At 38.1% G+C, this 24,439-nt stretch overlaps 1 protein-coding gene across 1 annotated transcript in view; it reads right to left on the reverse strand.

Annotated features, from left to right (window-relative positions):
• The window catches only part of LOC140245482 (gasdermin-E-like), a 31,446-nt gene extending 11,458 nt beyond the window's left edge, over positions 1-19,988 (reverse strand). Inside the window, 4 exon segments of the mRNA XM_072325052.1 lie at positions 10,479-10,646; positions 12,000-12,172; positions 14,963-15,104; positions 19,694-19,988. Of these exon segments, the coding sequence (XP_072181153.1) occupies positions 10,479-10,646; positions 12,000-12,172; positions 14,963-15,104; positions 19,694-19,988 (778 nt within the window).
• Positions 19,989-24,439: the final 4,451 nt, after the last annotated feature.

Genomic DNA, 24,439 nt, shown 5'->3' on the forward strand with positions numbered 1-24,439 from the left:
ACTTTCCGTAAACATCTTTGAGCCGGGGAGCCCGTAGATTGATTGCCAAAAGCATTCCAGCTAACAATATAACCGAAAAGTTCATCAATGAATACACAACAAAGACAACAACACACACACACAAAAAAAAACAAAAAAAAAACAGTTGATTTAAGGTGATTTAAAAGGGTCGGGCTCCGGTATTTAGTACTACGTATGTAAATTCAAAGTTCATTGTCCTGTGTGGGTAATTGATAGGGTTCTTTATACGAAATAACGGACCACAAAATGATAATCAGTTATGTATCTAGGGATTCAGGAGAGGGGAGGGCGCCTTTACAAAATTACAGGCGGCGCACCCCTCCCCCCCCCCCACTTCTCTTTTTCTATCGCATAAGATAATGTTCAAACAAAAAATAAAGGGGCACGCGCCCAGTGCACTCCACCTGGATCCATCACTGGTATTTTATGAAAGAGTATAAATCAAGTATTGTAACAATGAATTTGGGAATTATAATTATTGAAACCAATAATTGGTTCCTGAGGACATTTTTTGACCTTTTTCGGGCTGTAGCGCGAAATCACATTTGCCGAGAAGTTCCGGGATTTGCCAGAGCGGGTCTCAATTTTGAAAGAAATCCAATACACTGATGCATTATTGCGCATTCAAATTAAAAGAAAAAAAAATCAGACAACAATTCTTAATCATTTCCATTGAACGTTAAACAATATATCCATTTCTCTTTCAGTAGCATTCACTGCCCACACAAATCCGGTCGATGGATCATTGATACCGTAATACAGAACTCTCATCACCCCGACACCCACCCTACCATTCCGAGGCGCTGGCAAACGCACGGTGGCTATTAACATGATTAACCTTTTGTCAAGGCCCTCTCCGTGTGAACCGGCGAGCGAAGCGAGTCCAGCGCTCGCCTTGGCTCTCTTCACCATAAAGCGAGAGGGCCTTGAGAAAATGTTATTTGATGGCTACATGCGCCTGACGCATACACACCCTTGGTCCACAACATGATGCCTGCTACAGTATCTTCATGGTTGGCCGAACTATCTCTAATAAGATATTGTACGGCTCTGGCTGCAAAACGTGTGAGACTCTTTTGGATCCACAGATATAGAAACGTCCACAAATAATGTAGAAACGCCCATTGGTGTAGAAATACATCAACCACAATGTACAAATCTCCCATAACCGTAGAAAATTCCAACCACAAACATAATGTAGAAACGAACAGCGCCCACTAATGGAGAAACGCCCACTAATGGAGAAACGCCCACTATGTACATGGTAAGAAATTTGCATATATCAACCACAAAATAAAAACGTACACCTAACTCCGGTTTATTTCGGCTGTACTACCTGTATACGGTTAATTTTTTTCCTTAAAATTTTCTGAAGAGTTTTGTTTGTTTGTTTGTTTTTTCATTGGCTGGTTTTTGCTATTATAGGCCTTCCTAATTAATTTTGGGGATCGCGTGCTTAACACGAATCCTAACAATGGCAAAACAAAACTTTAACAACTGCTCCTTATTAACCACCCTAAGCAATTTACTTTGAAATTCTTTCCGATCTCCGATTAGTAGGTGACGTTTGCGAATTATTTTAACATCAGTGCATGTGGCGTTTCTACATCCATGAGCGCTGTCCAATTTCTACATTACGTAGGAGTTTTCTACATGTGATTGATGTACTTTACATTAGTGGGCGTTTCTACATTTGTGGGCGTTTCTACATTGTGGGTTCAACAAACTCCCTCTGACTCGTGTCCAAATAGCTTTAATGAGGCACGTTTTCTTCACAGAGCGCTCGAACGCTGATAATCTGACATGGTATGGTACGTCTTTGTATGGTTTGGTTCGCTTTTTGATCGAATTTCAGCGCTCGATTAACGCCGTCTGACTTAAATCTCGTGAGTGGGACTGAGCACCTTTTTTTTTCAATATTTCATCTACTACATTTTGTTTATCAAATTTCGAATTCGAATTCATTTTATTTCACATGCTAAAAAGAAAGCATCACGTTTACAACACAAACAGATTGAGCTAGTTGCAAGCCTAATATATTTATTCATAATTATGTATATATATCATTTATCAGTAGGCAGAGCATGATAAACTCATATTAATATTATATGATTTATTAGAATATTTTCTTCAATCCAAGTCGGTGGATTTGAACTCCTAATACAAGACACAGAAACATTGGAACAACAATTGCCCTCACGTACAACCCATATAACAATGGAATAACAATACCTGATGGGGCAATCGGGATCAGATCTGGGTCTTCCATTTCAGTAAGCAGGGAAAGTGGTTCTGCCGCTCCCATCCCCACTCCAAAAAACATGTCGTGTGGACAACAGTCAGAAAAGCTCTGCGCAGCCGACTTGCTTTTCTTTTCTGTTGACGAGATATTTGGAATTGAGATTTTATTCAACATGCCCAGGCAGAAAAGAAGCTTTTTGAACCAACTCACAATGTCCTGGAATCTCTAAAAGATTTACATATCATAATAAATAATGTGAACAGAAGCGGGTGCTTACTGGAAAAGTGGCATGTGGCATCTCCCATTTGTTATCGGCTAAAATTTGCTCATCCAACATAATATGTTACAGTGTAACTCCAGAAGCTCATTACCGACATTGCATCACGTTACATGTAATAATAATGATAATAATGATAATAATAATAATAATAATAATAATAACAATAATAATAATAATAATGATAATAATAATGATAATAATATATACATATATATATTGGGCCGTGACGCGAGAAAAGGGCCCTTAGGGCATTAAATACCGAAAATGAGTTTTCACCTCCACATTGTAGAAGGAAAGCTGACTTGTTTAGATATGCAAACATTTTTCTGAAATTCCACTCCCAAATGACCCCATTACGACATTCAAAAAAGCATGTTTTGTCCAAATCCTGTTGCTTTTTGATGCATCTATGCATGTGCGCGCATTTAGCTAGTTGATCTTTTTTTTTGCGCATTGACAATGACAATGTTTTGACAATGACAATGTTTTTTATTCTTATTTTCCCATGTCATCCAAATATAGAGTATTAGCGAAAATCAAATGGTACAGTGTAATAACACGAAAACGAAGAAAAATATAATTTGCTACTACTATTTACATTATTTACAAATCACCAGTAAAGCACAATAGGTAGTATACATCTGATAAAACTGGCGAAAATCTTGAACGAAATGCGGTTGATAAACTATTTACATTATTCAGAACCAACAGTTAAAAAAACAATAGATTAGATGCATGTATGGTATGAATGAAAATCTTAAATGAGTGTGTATGTGGTTAATTTATCTATCAAAATATGCAGATGGGTTTGCTTTGTCAAACTTCGTTTTCTGGCGTTTGCGCGCAGCGGCGCTAAGGGCCCTTTTCTCGCGTCACGGTCCATAATATATATATATATATATATATATATATATATATATATACATATAATACACGGCGGGCTAGGCAATATCGGTAGTCTGGTAGCCTAGTGGCCCTGGGCCTCTAGAAATATATTTATTTATTTATTCATTCATTCATTTATTTATATATATATATATGTATTTTAATTTATTCATTTATTTATTTATTTGTATTTCTAATCTTTTGTCAGGGTAGCCCATTCACCAATGAATAATGGTCTTCCATGGAGCCCTGAATAATATTGATGAACATAATATATATGTACATTAAATAGCAAAACGTATATACAGAAGATAACATATAGATACATACTGTACATTGCAAAGTAACACAAAAAAATAAAGTGTATGTTGATTATGCCACAACAAGAGTTCACCAGAATGCCGACATAACAATTAAAACGCTATTATGCAGGAATGATTAGCTAGCCCAGAATAGATTTCGTGTGTTACTTACAAATACCAACTTGTCTTAAACAATCTCTTAAATGAATATATGGAAGAATCTGATCTAATTGAATAATCCAGCCTGTTCCATTCAAGTGGCTGTGGCATAGTGGATAAGACTCCCGACTCCCGATCGGAGGACCCGAGTTCGCATCCCGCCCAGTGCTTACGTCCTTGGACAAGATGCTTTTACCCACCATGTCCCTCCCGACCCAGGTGTATAAATAGGTACCTGGCAACGCTAGGGTAATGATAATGGCAGGGCCCTCTGGTAGAGTAGTGGTAACACTGAAGAGGCTACCCTGGGTAAATAAGGCCTTATTGTTATTAGTAGTAGTAGTAGTAGTAGTAGTAGTAGTCGTAGTATTATTACTATTATTATTATTATCATTATCATTATCACTATTATTATTATATTTTCATTATTATTATTATTATTATTATTATTGTTATTATTATTATTATCATTATTATTACTATCATTATCATTATATGACTGGGCTGCACTTGTGACAATCAGAGCGATATCTTGGCAAACGTAGACTTCCACTGTCTATTAGCCTTGTGTGATGTTCATGTACATCACTAGGGTTAACTAAGTGTACCTGAAGGTATGAAGGTGATAAGTTATGGACGCATTTATATATCATCTTAACGCGACAGTACTGATCTCGAAACGTTTGTCTAGTGTCATCCATTTAAGATTTTTGAATAAATCAGCCAACGGTGTGTCATATGTTTTGTCCAATACTATTCGTGCTGCCCTCTTTTGAATGTTTTTTAAAGCTTGTAGTTGTATGGGATTGAAATCTGTTTGACCAATCAACAGAACAGTAATCAAATTATGGTAACACTAGAGTAATTTTAAGGATTGTTGGGGCAAAAAAATCCTTCGCTCTCTTTATCATGCAGACACTTTTCTGGGTACGTTTACATACATTTTCTATTAGTTTAGACCATTTCAGTTCTTCATCTATTAAAACACCTAAAAATTTGGTGAACTGAACTCTTTTAATCAGACTACCATTTAATGAAATAGTGAAATTTTCAATTAGCACGGGAACCGATAATCATGACAGAAGTTTTGTTAGTGTTAAGGACGAGACGATTTTCCTTAATCCACCCCATTACTTTGTTTAGTGCAACAGTTATCTTTTCTTCTAAAACTGCTGCGTCATTAGCACTGACAGTGAGGGTCGTATCGCCAGCGTATATATCTATAACACCTTCTGAAGTACACTCGGATAGACCGTTGACATAAATTGAAAATAAAAGGGGACCAAGAATTGACCTTGAGGTACACCTAATTTGAAAGGTGAAGGGTGGGACTTGGCCCCTTTGAATTGCGTCACTTGCTTTCTGTCACTTTAATAGGATTCGAACCAATCTACAGTCGTCTTGTTACGTCCTATACACTTTAATTTATGTAAAAGTAGGTCATGATCTGAAGTATCAAATGCCTTCCGAAGATCTATGAAGGCAACTCCAGAAATTTGATTATTATCTATATTCAATGACCATTGATTTACAACTTTTGCAATGGCAGTTGATTTGGAATGAAATGGTCTAAAACCACATCGATTAGGGTGTAGTAAATCATTCGCATTCATGATTTTGCTCAGTTGTTGATGATTGTATGGCCCTTTCGATAATTTTACTCACGGTTGGTAACATTGAGATGGGGCGGAAGTTATTTAACGAAGAAATATCTCCTGGTTTTAAATATTTGTACTACCTGGGATGAGCCTTTTTTTTTTTCATTCACGTGGAACAACTCCCGTAGACAGGGATTTGCTATTAATATCGCAAAGAGATTCTGCAATAACATTCTTTGTCATCTTTAAAAGTTTGCAGCTGATGCGATCTTCTTCGGTTGCTCTATCTATGTCAAGAATTTCGATCTGTCTCAATACAAAATCTGTCGTTATCATACTTAAATTAAATTGAGAATGAGATTGAACAAAACCTTTGTCCTCATCTAATATCATTTGAGAAGTATTCCTCTGCAGATCTTTTGTAATTTTAGTAGCATAAGATATGAAAAAATTGTTGAATGCTTCAGCAATATTTGCGTTGTCCGATACTTCTGCACCATTAACCTTCATGGTATTGGGAGAAATGGGTGAAGATTTAGGCGTAAGTTCTTTCAAGCTCTTCCAAATTTTCTTACTGTTGTTTCTTATTCTCAGGAGATAAGTAACTTTATTCTTTAGATATCTATAGGTATTCCAAAGATCATCACTATTGTTAGCTTTAGCAGCTTTGAGAACTTAATCACGTTCCGTCATGAGCTTAAAGGGGATGGCTAGTAACTGATCAGTGGGAATCAGTGGAAATGCTGGGGGATGATTGTTCCAATCCTTGTGGGATTCATTTAAGAGTAATTATATATCTATTGTTGTGTGAAAATTATTTGCTTCAGAATGGTCTCATATTCAAGTAATGTGCAGTTTAATGTTTCCAGGTTAGCATGCCTGTACAGTGACGGGGCATTAAACTGCACATTACTTGAATATGAGACCATTCTGAAGCAAATAATTTTCACACAACAATAGATATATAATATACTCTTAAATGAATAACACAAAAATTGGAACAATTATCCCCCGGCATTCCAACTGATTCCCACTGGTCATCACAGTTACTAGCCATCCCTTTAACAACCTCATCAGATATCCATCTATGGACATGCATGTTTTCTTATCCGCTTTTTGCGCAAAGGTATACGTGCTTGTTGATAACATTATTGAAAAGAGTCAACCACATATCCCACGCATTATCAACGTCGTCTATATCTTTTATGACCTGCCACGGAGCACTTCTCAAATCAATATAAAATCCCTCCTCATTAAGATTTTTGAATGAGCGAAATTCTGCATATTCGGATTTTTGATGGATCTTTGCAACAAAGTCTCGAATAGCATACACCAAATAATGATCACTAATGTTAGTCTCATATATTCCCCGTTCACTGTAAAGTTCTTTGTCTGACAATGTCTGATAAAAATATCAAGTCAATTAAAGTAGAAGCAGTATTTGTAACTCTTGTGGCAGTATCAATTAACTGACTTAGTCCGTACATATTTGTATAAAACATAACGTTTTCGGCATTCACATCATGTTGGTGTGGCATATAATTACAATTGAAATCACCTAATATAATACAACTCATATGTTCCGAGAGAGCAGAGTCCAAATTCTTGTCTAATTCGTCAAAGAAATCAACGTGAGAATTCGGAGGTGTGTAAAATTCCCTAACAAGGATGGAAGGCTTATTTGGATATGCAATTCAAACCAAAGGCATTCTAAAGTAAGATGAATTCAAATCGTCTGTTATTTTATAGTTGAATCTTTTGGAAATATATACAGCCACACCACCACCATGTCTTGTACGGTCTTTACGTAATAGAACATAATCATCGATATGTAATTCAGAATCATCAATCACGGAGTCACAAAAAGTCTCATTCAAACCAATAACATCAATAAGTTAATATAATTGATGTATGTCTCAGAAGTAATCTTAGTTCATAAATTTTAGAAATTAAGCTACGAATATTTAAGTGGGTAAGTTTTAAACCCCTCTTTCTGAGCGGGGGAACTGAACCAGTCAGTGGCGTATCTAGGGGGGGGGGGGCAAGGGGGGCACGTGCCCCGGGCGCCACTCCTTGGGGGCGCAAAAAAACGAAGAAGAAGAAGGAAAAAAAAGGAAAAAAACGAAGAAGAAGAAGAAAAAAAGAAAAGAAGAAGAAAAAGAAGAAGAAGAAGGAAAAAAAAAACTCGCCCGGAAGGGGGAGGGAGAATGGTGAGGGGGGGGGGGGCAGAAAACCAAATCAAACAAGATAAAAACAAAACATGATGATGACGCGGACAAAATGACAATGTTTATTGTGTTCACACAAAAATTCCATGTTCTGTGAGCTGAAATACAAAAATTTTCGGCTCGCTCGCTGCGCTCGCTCGCCAAAATTTATATAAAAAAGAAGGTAAGAACAAAACGTGATGGTGACAAAATGACAGTGTCTATTGTGTTCACACATGTCATTTTATATTTAGCAGGCAAAATGTTTCACGGAGCAGCGGCTGCAATTTCATTCGTTCTGAAGCGATCGCCAATTGGATCAAAAGACGGCGTCAACGGTTTCGAACATACGGGGGGGGGGCGCAAAAAGAACAACAACAAATCAAACAAGATAAGAACAAAACGTATAATGATGACGCGGAAATATACAAATTTCGGCTCACTCGCTCGTACTAATTTAGAGTATTTTTTCAAGTCCTCAGTTTGTTGGTATAAATCGTTATCTGTAAGGTCGTCACTATAATTATGAGATTCAATGAGCAAAAAAATGACAAGAATTCCATGTTTTGTAAGCTGAAATACAGAAATTTTCGGCTCGCTCGCTGCGCTCGCTCGCCAAAATTTATATTAAAAAAAAGATAAGAACAATACGTGATGATGACGAGGACATTTACAAATTTCAGCTCACTCGCGCGCACTAATTTAGAGTATTTTTTAAAGTCCTCAGTTTTTTGGTATAAATCGTTATCTATAAGGCCGTCACAATATCTTGATTAGAATTGTAAGATTTGGTAAGCAAAAAATGACAAGAATTCCATGTTTTGTAAGCTGAAATACAAAAATTTTCGGCTCGCTCGCTGCGCTCGCTCGCCAAAATCTATCAAAATTTATTACATTTAAGTCACCCTCAAAAGGTCCCTTTTAAGTGCTTGAAAAAGCATCATGTGGACTTTGTTTAAAGTTCCTACCGGGATGGGGTTGGGGTTGGGGTTGAACACTTTTTCAGAAATTAGGGGCGCAATTTTCGTGCTTGCCCCGGGCGCCGTTTTCCCTAGATACGCCACTGGAACCAGTTATCAAATTATTAATTTCATTTGATAAGTTAATGTGGTCGTTCCTGTACTTTGTTAGTGCTAACCTTATCATTGCAATTCAAATTTTCGGTACCAATTTTCAAAGCACTATTAGAAATTGGTTGTGATTTTGACTTCGATACACGAGAACCCGTGTACAATGTTCACCGAAGTTAGAGCGAGAGGTTAACAGCATGTCGGGTCACCAAATTCATCCTTTAAAGCCAGGGTAACCGAGGCTTTAGCCAGGGTTATACCAGAACTGAATTCTCTCGAGTATATCTGGACCGATTCTTCCCGAATATGGCCTGAATTGGAACCTATTCTGTCTCTGATTCGGTGAGCTCCCCGAATCAGAGAAGAATAAGCTCCGAATAGGTCCCGAATCAGAGCAGAATCGCCAAGAATTGACCTGAATCAATTTTAGGCATCCCGAATAAAGGCGAATGCTAACCCGAATAGTGGCCAGAATCGAGCAGTGGCCCGAATGCCCCGATTACAGCCGAATAGAGCCGAATGATGACCGGCTGGCTCTGAACATTTCAAAACGAGCCGAATCCCTCCACGAATGTTCTAGAATCCCTCCCGAATTTTCGCCCATTCGGGGAAGGAGAACAGAATGTTCCTTAGCAGCTGAGTCGGCTCAGGTGTCACCGATGCTTTACGGGCAACCAAAATTTCAGATGTAAAGATTGTATAGTGGACCGAACGTGCTATCAGACAAAACAACAACAACAACAACAACAACAACAGCAACAAAAACGTTACACAGCTGTCATGTAACATCATGTATGATATGTCATGTGCGTATGTAGGCCTATGTATGTGTGTATGTGAGTAGCTATTATATTAATATCGTATGTTAGAATTCAAAAGATAGATAAACGCTGTTTTCATTTTTGAAAGTAACTTTAGTTTTTTTTTTCAATGCCACCGCACTCGCCATATAACAAGAAATAGATTATTTTCTTGGTGTTGAGATGTATTCTCTTAATCTTGAAATGCCTCACTTGGAGACAAATGAATATACACTATTAGATTTTGCATCTCTCCAAATAGAGATCGTATACAATGTGTGATATCATAACAAATTGTCTCTGCTGCCACTACAGCGACATTTACACTGTCTTCTTTGAAATGTAAAATGTCATCAGGAATACTATACTTTGAAAACAAAATCTTTTTGAAGAAATTAAATAAAACCGGGCATAATCATGATAGAGGAAGGGGCATATCTTAAAAGTAAAATTCCCGACCATGCAATATTGTTGTCTAAAAAGAAAGAGGTAACATTTCCTTCATGATTTTTTTCTTTCTTTTTAGACTAATTTTTGACAGGTGCAGACTTCCCCTTTAGACATAAAAAACAATTTCGTTCAACTATTCACGACCGTGGTAGCCGAGAAATTTGGTTCTTGATTTATAATGAAGATAACCTATACATATATTACGAACTAGATTCCAGATTGGGTGTATGGAGAGGGTGAATCTGATAGACCGAAAAGCTGTCTCACTATACACCTCTGAGTCAACAGACAGGCTTAGAAAAATACCTTCATATCAATTCGGCTATTTCCCCCTCAGCGTCTAATAATCAGGAGAAAGATATTTCAGTTCATTTCATCCTATTTCATTTCCGACAATGGATATGGAAGAGGTACGTTGGTATGTATTATATAAGCGGGCATATAGCAGGGAAAAGTTCACTTACTCTTTATATCATGACCTCCAGTAAGTTTCATTTTCTCGAAACCGCCCTCACTGCCCGGAAGTAGAAGAAACTGCATGGTTTGGTCAGCCCTGATGAGTAAATCGTGCATACGGAATGCCATGGCGGTATTGGCGGGAATTTGCAGACATCGTGTGCCTTCTGACAACACTTGCCCACAAACGTCAACCTGATATACGATACAATGAGTTAAGTAACTGTCAGGATCGTATGTACAACCACGTGACCCGCGACCACGTGATCTTGAAGCATTTTGATATGCTATCCAGTTGGAGAACTTTGTGTATGTGCATTGTGTGTGTGTGTGTGTGTGTGTGTATGTGCATGTGTATATAATGAAGGAGATGTTGATTAATTTGATCAAGTTGATCAAGATAGCCTTTTTTCTAAGACTTACGCAGCATTTTATCTATATTTTGTATAAAGGTATGCTTTGCTAACAAGAAAAAAAAAGGTATGTGAAAAAAAGCATGCCTCAAAAACACAAGTGTTTGTGTAATGAAGCAGATATGGATTGGCTAGATTAAGTTGATCAAGTAACTTTTCTCCTGAAGTTCATGCAGAATTTTATGCCATGTTTTTAAATAAACGGTATAATTTGAAAAAAAAATCCCCACAAAACATATTGTACTGCATAAATGTTTTTAAAAAGATATGATTTAGCAGCACACGAGAGAAAAATACAGCTGCTCTTTTTTTTTTGTTCATATCTATTTCATTGTGAACATGGGCCTGATATCGAATGAAATTCGATAAAATAAAGAATATCATAAAAGAAAAATGTGTGTGTGTGTGTGTGTGTGAACAATGAAAAAAAGTTCAAGTGATGAAACCCACACACAGACACACGGACACACACAGACACACATTACATTGTTTACTGTTTCACCCAGAAAGAAACGAAGTACATCATCATCCCATGGCAGTAAAATGGTTAAATTACGACACATTCAACTTTTCAAAGCATAGTATTAGGAAAATGTAAATAAATAAATAAATAGATAGACAAATTAACACAAGAAAACTGTTCTACCATAATCCATGCAATAGGCCTATACAATCTACTCTTATCACGGAGGACCCAAATTTTACAATGGCGAGCAGAACATATTTTGTAATACATGTATTATTGCAAAAACAAAAATTGAAAAAAAAATAATGAGATAATGAGTAAAAAAATGAAAATATACGGCTAATTGTACTTTTTGAATATATACATGCAATGATATATGCATAGTACAAATAAGATAAGGATGGAAATGGAGGGTCCAACTTAACAGCAAAGCTTATCGATTACGACATAGGACCCTCAACTTCCAATCTTCAGGTGCCACTTCCTTTACACACACACACACACACACACACACACACACACACACACACAAAAAGTGGAGGGGTCAAAAGTGGTTACACCCTTTGTATTCCAATGTATTGTGGAAAAAAGTGGGGACCCTCACCCCCATTTTTCCGTCAGCCTTGTATCTACATACATCGTTTTCTTACTTACCATCTTTGCTCCACCCACACCAACGCCGGCGTCGCCGTCAACCTCTACTTTGTTTATGGTTTTCACATCCACTTCCGTTTTATTGTTGAGTGACGTCACCACCAGACAAAGGGAATTCCGAGAATCCGACATTGCCTCACGAACTAAGGCATGCGAAGGATCTATTTTTCTGAGTAAAAAAAAAAAAGAAGATGAATTACCCCAAGAACATTACTGTTGATCTCTTGAATGTATAGAGCAAAATAATGCTTAAAAAACTGAATTGAATGTATTGCATAATTTCCGCTTTAACTCTCAATTATAGTAAGGACCACACATACTAACACATTTAACTTTGTAACTGGAACCTAACTGGCGTAGAAGAATTTTGCCTGCTATGATCTCTTAACAATACCAATTGCACTTTTTCTTTTTCTTTTCAATCAGGAGAATGAAAATGTCATTGTGTGAGGAATAAACATCAGCATCTCTTTTTTTTTTTCCTGTCGCTCGTGTAGTGGTCCACCCACTTCTTGGAACGTATTAACAGCAGTGTGCCTACCACGGACGTTTTTTGCTGCACAAATTGTCGCCCCTGCACAGGGCGACAATTTGTGCAGGGAGTGACGGCACAAATTGACGCCTCTGCAAGGCGACAAATTGTGCTGCTTGTGCAGTTCTCAATTTTTACCCCAATGGCGACAATGCGTACAGGTAAAATGAAAAGTAGCTGCACAAATTGTCGTCGATCGTTGTCTTCAAGCTGCAGAAGAAAATGCCAAGATGCACTAATCTAAGTGATTTGGAACATACTGGAAATAGAAAAAAGACATAATAAAGACATTAAAAAGTTAAAATTGAATATGTTACAGTTGTTAGAATTATTTCATAATTATATTGTTATGACATGATTTTTACTAGAGTTAATGCTTGTGACTGGTCGTAACGACGTCATAACGACGTCATACGATTCGTTGCTGTATTGATCATGAATATTTATGAGATTGAATTCAATATGCAAAAACTAGTGAAAATAAGGAAAAAACATTAGTAATTACAGTATTTATACTGTGTCAGAAATTGTACACTTTAGTCTTATCTTATTCGAACTAATTCAACCTTGTGTTATGAACACATATTTTCATATTTAATTGGGCTTCTCACAAAATTGTGGTCTAGTTTAGTAACCATGTCATGAAGCATTACGACATTTTGCCCTTTTATATAGAGACAGAAGAGTGATACAACAGTCCAGTAACTAGGAATAGGTGGTAGGCATAAGCACAGGAATAGAATTTAGGACCTTAGGAGTAGACGGTTCGAGTCGTAGGATTGTACCTGAAGATGCCCACACCTTTGTTAGATCTTGTAATTAACATAGTAGTGAATGTTTCTCGGTTTAAAACGACGTCAAAACTGACGTCTTTTTCCTTTGTTTATTTTTGTCAAAGTGGCGTCGTTAAGACGCCTTTTCTCTGTACCAATACAGAAAAGGTTATAAATTGACGTGAAAACGACATGTTTATGTCTATAAGGCGTCTCTGTAAGACCACCTAGACGTCAGACAGACGTCACAAATATGACGTGTTTTGACGTCTTACGTTTGAGCAAAGATACGATATTTTGACGTCAGTCTAAGACATTTAAATGACGTCCTTTATCTTTGTGTATTTACGTCGTTTAAGGACGATATATTACGACGCCTTTCTGACGTCTAAATATGACGTCTTCCATTTTAGCAAAATTGCGTATTTTTGCCGACAGTTTACCATGTCTTCCTGACTACAGCGCTGACGTGAAATTGACGTCATTCTGACGTGTCTCTGCTATCATGGATGTATGTGTGGATGTATGTGTGAATGTGTACATGCATGTATGTGTGCATGTGTGCATTCTACAATGTGAAACGCAATGTGAAACACATTATGAAATCTCTTTACATTGTTGAATTTAAATTTAAACTTAGATTTGAATTTAACAGTTCGAACGCAATATGAATCATCAATTCACAATGTGAAACAGGACATCAGTACGTGGACTCTCTGTGAAAACCACACCACAGTGTGAAGTCATCTTCACACTTAAATTCGAGCGTTTTTACATAGTCAATTATATCATGTATGTGACCACATTGTGAACACACTGTGAGACACTATGAATGCACTGTCAGACACTGTGTACTTTCCAGCAGGGATGTATGTATGTATGTATGTGTGCATGTGTGTGCGTCTTTTTGTTTGTGTTTTTTTTTTTTCGAGCCCAGGGAGGGGAGAGTGAGGGATCACCTGCGACGTCCGTCAGGCGTCTGTCCGTAACGCTACAAAAACTTGAATAACTCTGTATCCAGGGCTTTAATTTCAATCAACCTTGGAATACACAGTTTCACATTTTACCAAACATGGAGATCACCTCAAGGTCAAAGGTCTCAGACATGGGTCAATGATTTTTTTTTTTTGTTTTTTTTTATGGCGCGTTTCTATAACGACCAATAACACCATGCACACACAGACTCACACACATACACATACAGACATCCATCACGCAAACACATGCGCGCGAGCTCATCCACCCAAGCACACACACACACACACACACACACACACACACACAGACTCCAACTCTCCGGATTTGTGTGACACACATTTCCCTTCACTCACCCATCATCCACCCACTCCACACACATACACACACGCGATCAGCGGTTTGCGCGTTGTCAGTGTGGAGTACGGCGGTCACACTTTGTGTATGATATTAATATGCGTGTATGAGTGGGGGAAAGCGAACGATTAAAATCGGTCAGTTTAGTATCAGAATCGGCAAATTTGTCAATCTCCTTGCTCTTTTTCAAGAGGGCTATTCAAAGGAGATGAACCTACTACTAATTGGTGGGTCTTTAATTTAACTGTTCTGTCTCCCTCCCCCCCCCCCCCCCCGGGCCTCTCTCTCTCTCTCTCTCTCTCTCTCTCTCTCTCTAGTTTACCTGTTGTTGGCAGCGTTCACAAGGCTTGGGACATCGAGAGAATTATCAACGATGTCGCCGAGATCGAACGATATGGTGACTGAGTTTCCGCATCCCAAATCCACGTCTACGTATCCTTGCGGCACGGATGCCTCAAAATTTCCTAGAAAGCACAAAAGTTCGAAAGGGGATCAATATCATCTTAAAGAATAGGCATATATTTATTTGAATTGCCCTAAATTATTGTAACTCCCTAAATAAAGGTATATATCATAAGATAACAATCGCTCCTTATATGTGTTTTCCAAAAGAGACTATGAAGTTGTTTCCTTTACAATCTAATGATTAAGATGGGGTCAGGCCTAATTGTAGGTGTATTTCGCTATTCTCTCGCAAAAATACATACTGTTATCTTTGAAATTGGAGTGAACTATATACGGCTCACACCCATAAATAAAATGGATTGTCCCAGACCCCTTCTCAAATTTGTACCAAAGATACCAAAATAAATGAAGAAAAAAATTAATCAAAAATCACTAATGCAGTTTGGTATAAAACTGAATAGCTGCAAATATTGAGTGTGAATTCCTCTTCAAACTGCATTTTGGTTTAAAGAGGAAAGTTTTTCTCATGGAATTTGAAGGGACCATATTTCATTGGGTACGTGTACGGAAAATAGGTGATTTTTTTTTTTTGAGTGACAAGAATTCGTAGTGTGTGTGTATGTGTGTGTTTGTGAGATATAGAGGAATTCACATTTTTATTTGATGAAAATTGGTCGTGAAATGTTTGAGCTTTCGAATAAGAGCGATCCTAATAAAATGCGACAGGCCACGATTTTATTGAATCTCTTTGTATTGTTTTTTTCATCAAATAAACTTTCAATCCATCCTAGAATTGCACATTTCAAGGAGCACTTTCTCAATGTTTATCAAAACGTTGCCAGCTGAATCTTCACCTCAACCATAACTCATAACTATACCATCCCCTTAGTAACGTATAACAGTGAGTCGAGATCATACTCTGCTATCGATTCATATCTTGACAAAATATCAAACTGCATCTTAAGCCTAGGCTATTGTCACAACTCAGAGCGGCGACCGACCGATTTGCAGCCGGCTAAGACACCGCTGAAATTTTGGCACCGGCCAGCAGTTTTTGGAGATGGCTATAAAACCCCAGCGATGCCCGAGCGATGCCCTGTCGATTTCCCGTCGGTCACCGGCCGATTTTACGTGAAAAAATTGCGAAATATATGGGGATCTTCTCCGCGCAGAGTCTGAGCAGTCACCGAGCGATGCCCCATTGGCAACTGGACGATCTCCCACCGGCCACCGGCCGATTTTTACGAAATCGCTCAGAGACCGACGGGTGATCGATAGGCCCGTAGGCGTATACCGGCGGCGGCCCGCCGGTCTCTGCCGGAAATTTCTCTTGAGCTATCTGGGTTTAGGCTACTATCACAAATCAGAGCGGCGACCGACCGATTTGTAGCCTGCTCGGTTGCCGCTGAATTTTTTTTTTCCACCGCCCAGCAGCTTTTGGAGATGTCGAGCAGGCTATAAAATCTCATCGACGATCGAGCGGTGCCCTATCGATTTCCTGTCGGTCGCCGGTCGATTTTGGGTAAAAAAATTGCGAAATATGGGGATCTTCTCCGCGCGGAGACTGGGCAGTCACCGAGCGATGCCCCATTGGCAACTGGACGATCTCCCACCGGCCACCGGCCGATTTTTACGAAATCGCTCGGCGACCGACAGGTGATCGATAGGTCATCTACCGGTTTCCCAGTCAGACGGCAGCACGTATGCTAAAGAGCCGATCCGGCAATATTTATTCAGCACTCTCGTTGACGATCTTTGCGTTTGAAAGGTGTCTCGCACGTGCGAGATTTTGCGAGAGTTTGAGAGGGCTATTGTTTTCACAGTGTAGCGACTTGTACATACAGTCATCATGGCTACAAGTCACGGTAAATTGTTTTTCAGACACTGATCATTATTTTGATACCAATTTGCGTATAATATCGGTTCTTATCATGACGATATAATCAGCTGAATTTGCGTAAATTTTACCCGCTTTTCACGGAAGATTTTGTCGTCTAACATTCGTTTTTGGTTCCTGACCGGATTAAGAAACTGTTGTTTCTGATTTTTTAGTGAAGGAGACGCAAGCATGATTTAAACTAGTTTTTCCGTTTTGAAATGTCTGTAGAATTCACTCCTAAGCCGGAAGTATGCTCCACACAAAGTGTACAGTGGCGCGAATTATTCAGCGCTTGAACTATACACGCGTGCCTGTATGCAAGCATGCGCTATGCACGCACGTGGCATGAAACCGTAGACTATATTTTTATTTCGAGTATGGGAAAGTCACTAGTGTGTGTAAAGTCTACGGCAGTCTATTGACAAAAAAGGACTGAAACCTAAGGCTATATTATAGGGACTCTACCTAAGACAAATTGTGTTCGCATACTTCTTGATTACAATGACCACGGCGCTCGGCATCGCCTTGCTTTAACCATGGAGCTACTCACAGAGAATAGCTCCATGTTTTAACATGGCGTGTTAGAGCTTGGACTGGTTACTAGAAGGTCCGTGGTTCGACTCCCATTCGGGGTCTTACACAATATCTTGCTTTCATTTTTGCTCTTAATTTCTAAAGTATATTAATTTTATAACGGTTTATTCCGTCAGGCTTAAGGCTAGAGAGAGTAAAAAAGTCAAAGACTTGATAGTTATTCTCTATCCAAGTCACCAAGACAAATAAATGACTTTCCCATACTGGGGAAAAAAAATCTCAAACAGTAGCAGCGTATAATGACGTAATGCAAGCGCTGAATGCAAGCGCTGTCCAATGAGAGAGCTTACACTTTAGATTGCACGGTTTCAAGCTGACCAGCACTGACATCGATGTATATTTTGCTCAATCCTGACCGGATTCTTTTGACGTCTTGAACGTGTACTACACGAATCACTTTTTTTCATCATTTTTCAAGCTCAAATTACACTATGATTTTTTCATTTAAAATAATTTGAGTAACATGTGACGATAGCTTACATATTTTCCTTAAATTTGACACCAAATTTGTGAATATAAGGTGTATTTTTGTTGCCGAAACCCCAAGGACAAAACCCCCTTCTGCAGCTCATTACGTATGCAAGCCTCGAGCGGGCTTGCATACAAGTTGAATAAATACGAGCGAAATATCGGGTGTTACGGTCTGACTGGTCCCGTAGACGTACCGGCGGTCGCCGACGGTCTCTACGGGGAAAGTTCTCAAGATCTACCTGGGTTTGTTTATGTACCTTTATGTGATTTGTGATGTCATAATTATATGATAAAACTTGAGGCTAAAGAGTTAAGAGTTATAAATTACCAACTACCAAACCTCACTTATGTCAGTATGTGTAACGATAGATAACTACAAATTAGGAAATCAAACAAAATGGAGAAACCCAAGATGGAACAAAGATTAGAATATATTAGAATTATCCAAAATATCTTTGTTTACTTCTATTATAAAAGTTTTTTCCCATTCCTATCTAATTTCATATTTTCATTTCTAAATTTCTTGTCATTCATAACTTCTTCATTAAGTAGGCCTTTGATAAATGATAAGATAACTAAATCATATATTACTAAGTCTACATAGACACTAGCTTTTAGCTTTCTTCTCTTTTGCCCCAAAGTGGTTGTCCCTGTCTTCCATGTTCCTCATGTTGGTTGCCGAGATATTGAGATGCTGAAATTAAGGTGGGGTAACCTTGCCTCTATCCCTCCCATCCTTCCTCCACATTGCCCTGGCTTCTTTTCGCCATCTAGTCCCTGGTTTCCTTCATTGCTTCTGTCATCTTTATCTTTATATATTTTTAGTTCCTAAATCGCTCGACGGCGACCGCTCGATCTATTCTCTTGGTTTTCTACTGTGCTTTTGTTATTTTTTGTCTCTATTATTTTTGTTCCCTACATCACAAACTTTATCACCATGTTGAAATAAGATGAAAATGAATGAATAAAATTGAATGTTTTACTTTGCTTGTGGATGTTTTAGCCATCCAAGTACCGATTTTTATAAAAAAAAAACAACAACTTTTAATTCCTCTAGGAATGACGTGCTCTGTATCAACAAGTTAAAAGCCCAATTCTCATCTCCACAAATACTATATATAGCCCTTTAGCAAGAGGCGAATTAATCTGTCCCTCGGATGTGAAATTATTGGTAATTGAGGCCCCATGTGTGAGAGAGTCATGCACATGAAAGATCCCGCCTCATCCATCCATCGTAAATAGCATCGACGGGGCATTATTACCCCGTGCAGCGGTCCCACCTCTCACAAAACTGGACCCCCATGAAAGACCAGCTATATAGTGCATGCGCATATGAACACGTGTTGTCAAGCCAGTATTCTTGAGTGGAAATTTAATGAAACACATTGAACAAAAAGCCTCTGATTTATTTCTTTATATCAGTACCAGTCGGAGTTGATATACGCAAGAGCATGTAAATTTCTTATCCGAGTGGTTGTAAATCACCCGGTGATACGAAGTTTGCTCTTGCGAAAATTGCTCCGGTCTTATTTTCTCCTTAGACTTAAGGTTTAGGCTGGTAAGAGCTTTAGGTTTAACTTGATGTGAGGATTAGGATTAGTATTAGGGTTATATTTGGGGGTATAATTCATGTTTGGCTTAGCGTGCAGATATTTCATGGGAGCAATTGTCGCAGGAGCAAATTAATGACATGGAATCACCCACCTTTGGCGACGAAATTGTGTGATAAGTTGAATTTTCCGATATCTTCCGAGTTGATAGGAGGAAGGTGGAAAGGCTCCAACTTCATATCGACGTCTTCATGTCTCAGTATGTCAGAGAGCTTGAAAGCAGTAGGGGTAATCGTTTCCCTCTGCCAAAACCACTTTTTGTTCTTCTTTACAATGAGATGACCCGGTCCACATTTTTTGGCATCCAGCAAGCCTGTTGCCGGGATGAGTTCCCCCGACATGACTTTTGCAAGCGTAGTTGTGGTCGACTTGAAGATGGAATCAGACATCTTGAACTATTGAATGATCATAGGTGATTTTTTTTTTTTAAATCTCTGTAAAACCTCCTCCTCCTTTAAATCGGTAGCCTGTTATTATGGCGCCGGTTTGATTCCCAGTGAGTCTTGCTGAGCAATCAAACGTTGTGTGCTATCACATCCTATCTATTACGGGTTATATTAGGTAACACTCCGCCCCTCCAAATATAGGACGTGAAACGAAACTCCTGTATGTAAGCATTGAGGTGTGAGCAGTGGCGTATCTAGGGAAAACGGCGCCCGGGGCAAGCGCGAAAATTGCGTCCCTAATTTCTGAAATAGACTAGTGTTCAACCCCAACCCGATCCCGGTAGGGACTTTAAGCAAAGTCCACATGATATGCTTTTCAAGCCCTTAAAAGGGGTCTTTTGAAAGTGATTTAAATGTAATGAATTTTGATAAATTTTGGCGAGCGAGCGCAGCGAGCGAGCCGAAAATTTTTGTATTTCAGCTGACAAAACATGGAATTCTTGTCATTTTTTGCTTATCAAATCTTACAATTCTAAGCAAGATAGTGACGGCCTTATAGATAAAGATTTATCTATACCAAGAAACTGAGTATACTTTAAAAAAATATTCTAAATCAGGGGGCATTTCATGAAGCATTTTGTCCGACAACTTGTCCGACAAAATTTGCTCTCAGCCAATCAGAAGCAAGGATTTCAGTAGTTTTTAACAGTTTGTCAGACGAAATATCTGACAAATTGCTTCATGAAATGCCCCCCATGTACGCGCGAGTGAGCCGAAATTTGTATATTTCCGCGTCATCATGACGTTTTGTTCTTATCTCCTTTTTGTTTTGATAAATTTTTGTATTTCAGCTTACAAAACATGGAACTCTTGTCATTTTTTGCTTATCAAATCTTACAATTCTAATGAAGATATAGTGACGGCCTTATAGATAACGATTTTTACCAACAAACTGAAGACTTGAAAAAATACTCTAAATTAGTACGAGTGAGTGAGCCGAAATTTGTATATTTCCGCGTCATCATGACGTTTTGTTCTTATCTCCTTTTTGTTTTGATAAATTTTGGCGAGCGAGCTCAGCGAGCGAGCCGAAAATTTATGTATTTCAGCTTACAAAACATGGAACTCTTGTCATTTTTTGCTTATCAAATCTTGCAATTCTAATCAAGATATAGTGACGGCCTTATAGATAACGATTTTTACCAACAAACTGAGGACTTGAAGAAATACTCTAAATTAGTACGAGCGATTGAGCCGAAATTTGTATATTTCCACGTCATCATTACATTTTGTTCTTATCTTGTTTGATTTTTTTTGGTGCCCCCCCCCCGTATTTTCGAAACCGTTGGCGCCTTCTTTTGATCCAATTGGCGATCGCTTCAGAACGAAAGAAATTGCAGCCGCAGCCCCGTGAAACATTTTGCCTGCTAAACATAAAATGACATGTGTGAACACAATAGACATTGTCATTTTGTCCGCGCTATCATCACATTTTGTTCTCACCTTCTTCTTCTATATAAAATTTAGAGAGCGAGCGCAGCGAGCGAGCCGAAAATTGTTGTATTTCAGCTTACATAACATGGAATTCTTGTGTGAACACAATAAACGTTGTCATTTTGTCCGAGTCATCATTGTGTTTTGTTTTTATCTTTTTTTTTATTTGGTTTTCTGCCCCCCCCCCACCATTCTTCCTCCCCCCCCCCTCTTTCCGGTGAGTTGTTTCTTCTTCTTCTTCTTCTTCTTCTTCTTTTTTCTTTTTCTTTTTTTTTCTTCCTTTTTTCTTTTTTCTTTTTTCTTCTTTTTTTTTTTGCGCCCCCAAGGAGTGGCGCCCGGGGCACGTGCCCCCCTTGCCCCCCCCCCTAGATACGCCACTGGGTGTGAGCAATTCATAACCCACGTATACGGAAAAGATCCTGCATTATTCATTTGTTTTGGTCCTATCAAATGCACCAAGCATTGTTTTAAAAACGTTTGTTACTTTTTCTGAACGTGTGTGCAAGCAGAGTAACATGCATTATTCAACTTATTTCATGCTGTGTGCGCCAAGCGGGATCGTGATGATTACGTTAATTATTTAGGCTGTATTCCATGATGTTTGCACCAGCAGGGGTTGAAAATGCGTTTTGTATTTTTCTCCCAAAAATCTCTTCGCATTTTGTACATGCGTTCTTAAAAGGTACACGACATGGTTGAATTCGTGATCCTTTTTACGCCTATCGCTTCCTCATTATAACGGACCATTCTGAAAGAATGAAATTATTTATTTGTAAAATACAATGTGAAATAATAATGAACATCACGATGATTTTATTAAATTAATTATTTCGGCTATAATCTTTTACGTAGTGTACACATCAATGTTTCCCAACTAGCTAAACAACTATAAGTCGAAACAAACATGGAAATATTATGATTTTGCAGAGTTTGTGCTTTCTTTCTAATATCTAAATAGGTTAGGAGAGTCCATCTGAATTGAAATGTATATCATTTTAAATCTTAGAGTCTGCTCTCTTAGAAAGAGGATTAAGCTTTTAACTTTTCGCAAGATACTACAAAACCACTTATGAATCAGAGGAATTCTCAGAGGAATTCAAAGTTCATTTGATGAAAATCGATTTTGAAATGGCTGAGACATCCAAAAACAAAGTAAAACAAAGTAAAAGCGATTCAAACAAAAGGTTGGTTCCACTTTTTATTAGGATCGCTTATTTTTGGATATTTCAGCCATTTCAAAACCAATTTTCATCAAATAAACATTGAATTCTTCTTGGAATTACGTCCCCTTTCATATTTCATAAGAGGTTTATCATTACATCACACACAAAAAATCTGAAACCAGGTCTCAACCAAAACTATACCATCCCTTTAACCCCAAATCCATATTTAGTGTATTTTTGTGATTTTTTTTTTTTTTTTTGGGGGGGGATGCAGAGTCACAATTGCAGTGTTAGATATGAAGCTACGATCAGACTATTGCAGTTTGACTGCTGAACTTCATCCAGATGTTTGTCATAGATGAATCCATAGGTGATGGCATAAGTGCTTTGCCAGGTACTAACCAAACCAGAAATGAGACAAGTCCCCCTTAGAAAAACAAAAACAAAAACAAAAACATTACAAAGCAAAACAGAACATTTAAGCATGCAAACAAGTCAATGAAAAACCAACGGGTGAGCGGAAGCACACTGAAGAAAAAAATAGTAAAGTGGAACAAAGCATTTTAAATGGACAAATGCAAGTATCTGTCAGCACATAACAGTCTGAATTCTGATCTTTGATGATTAAAAGCTACTGTGCAGTAGACAAGGTCATTATTATAACTATTTATATCATAACTAGTATTCTGATGTAGGGAACCTCATAGTGCAAAGAGAGAGGAATACAATATATATTAATGTATGCTTACAAAATATTTGCAATGATAGAATATTGTGTGAAAGTCAGCTGCTTTCATAATTTGATTAATAAACCATGAAAATATTTCAAATGATTATGAAAAATCTGTTAAGGTATAAGTGATCCAAACATGAATACATCAGTGAACGTTGCAGTGCACTTGTTCTTATTTTCAGGCTTGTAATGGCAATCTTTATGTAGCCCAGTTAGAAATTATATCTATGCGGGCAATTATAATTTGATGAAAGAGATAGAATTAAGAATAGCTTATAATGTAGAAATGAAGTAGAATATGATACCAGAAAATACTTTGAGTGATAATATTTTCACAAAGACTCTTACCAGTAGCACCATTATGGTTATGATAATTGTACTGTGATTATGACGATACTGAATAATGAAATACTTTGTACATGTTTTCAAGATCAGATTTTCCAATGAATCAGGCAACCAGAATATTAAATTTTGACAGCAACAACTGTTCCAATAGTTTCTGCAGTTACATAATCTGTCACATGACATGTTTTTGTTTTTTTTTTTCATTTCCATCTAAGAAGATGGCTGGACAACCCATATTCAGCTACGTTTAGCTGGTCTTCATGGGGTCCAGTTGGATGTGAGGTGGGACCACTTCACCGGGTTAAACACCCTGCTCTTTGCGATGAATGAATGAAACGGGATCTTTTACGTGCATGAGTTGTTACTCTCTCATACAAGGGACTTCCATTTTATGTCGTATCCGAGGGACAGAGTATTTTGCCTCTTGCTAAAGGGGGCGGTATGCTTACACACAACTTGGGTTCGAACCACGGTTCGAACCCGGGTCGTGTGATCGTGAGGCGTGACGCGCTACCGACTGAGCCAACTCACCGTCCTACTGAGCCAACTCACCGCCTTAAAAATTGTTAAATTGTGTAGAATTGATATTAATGTGTATCAAATTGACAGCAGTGAATGAATCAAATAATTGAATAATTGTCGGCGTATATCTTTCTGCCTCTTTCAATGAAATGTGTTTCCATTGTGGCAATTGATGAGTAAAATCAAAAAGTATTAAA

Source organism: Diadema setosum, chromosome 22 (assembly GCF_964275005.1).
Source record: "Diadema setosum chromosome 22, eeDiaSeto1, whole genome shotgun sequence".
NCBI classification, from domain to species: Eukaryota; Metazoa; Echinodermata; class Echinoidea; order Diadematoida; family Diadematidae; genus Diadema; species Diadema setosum.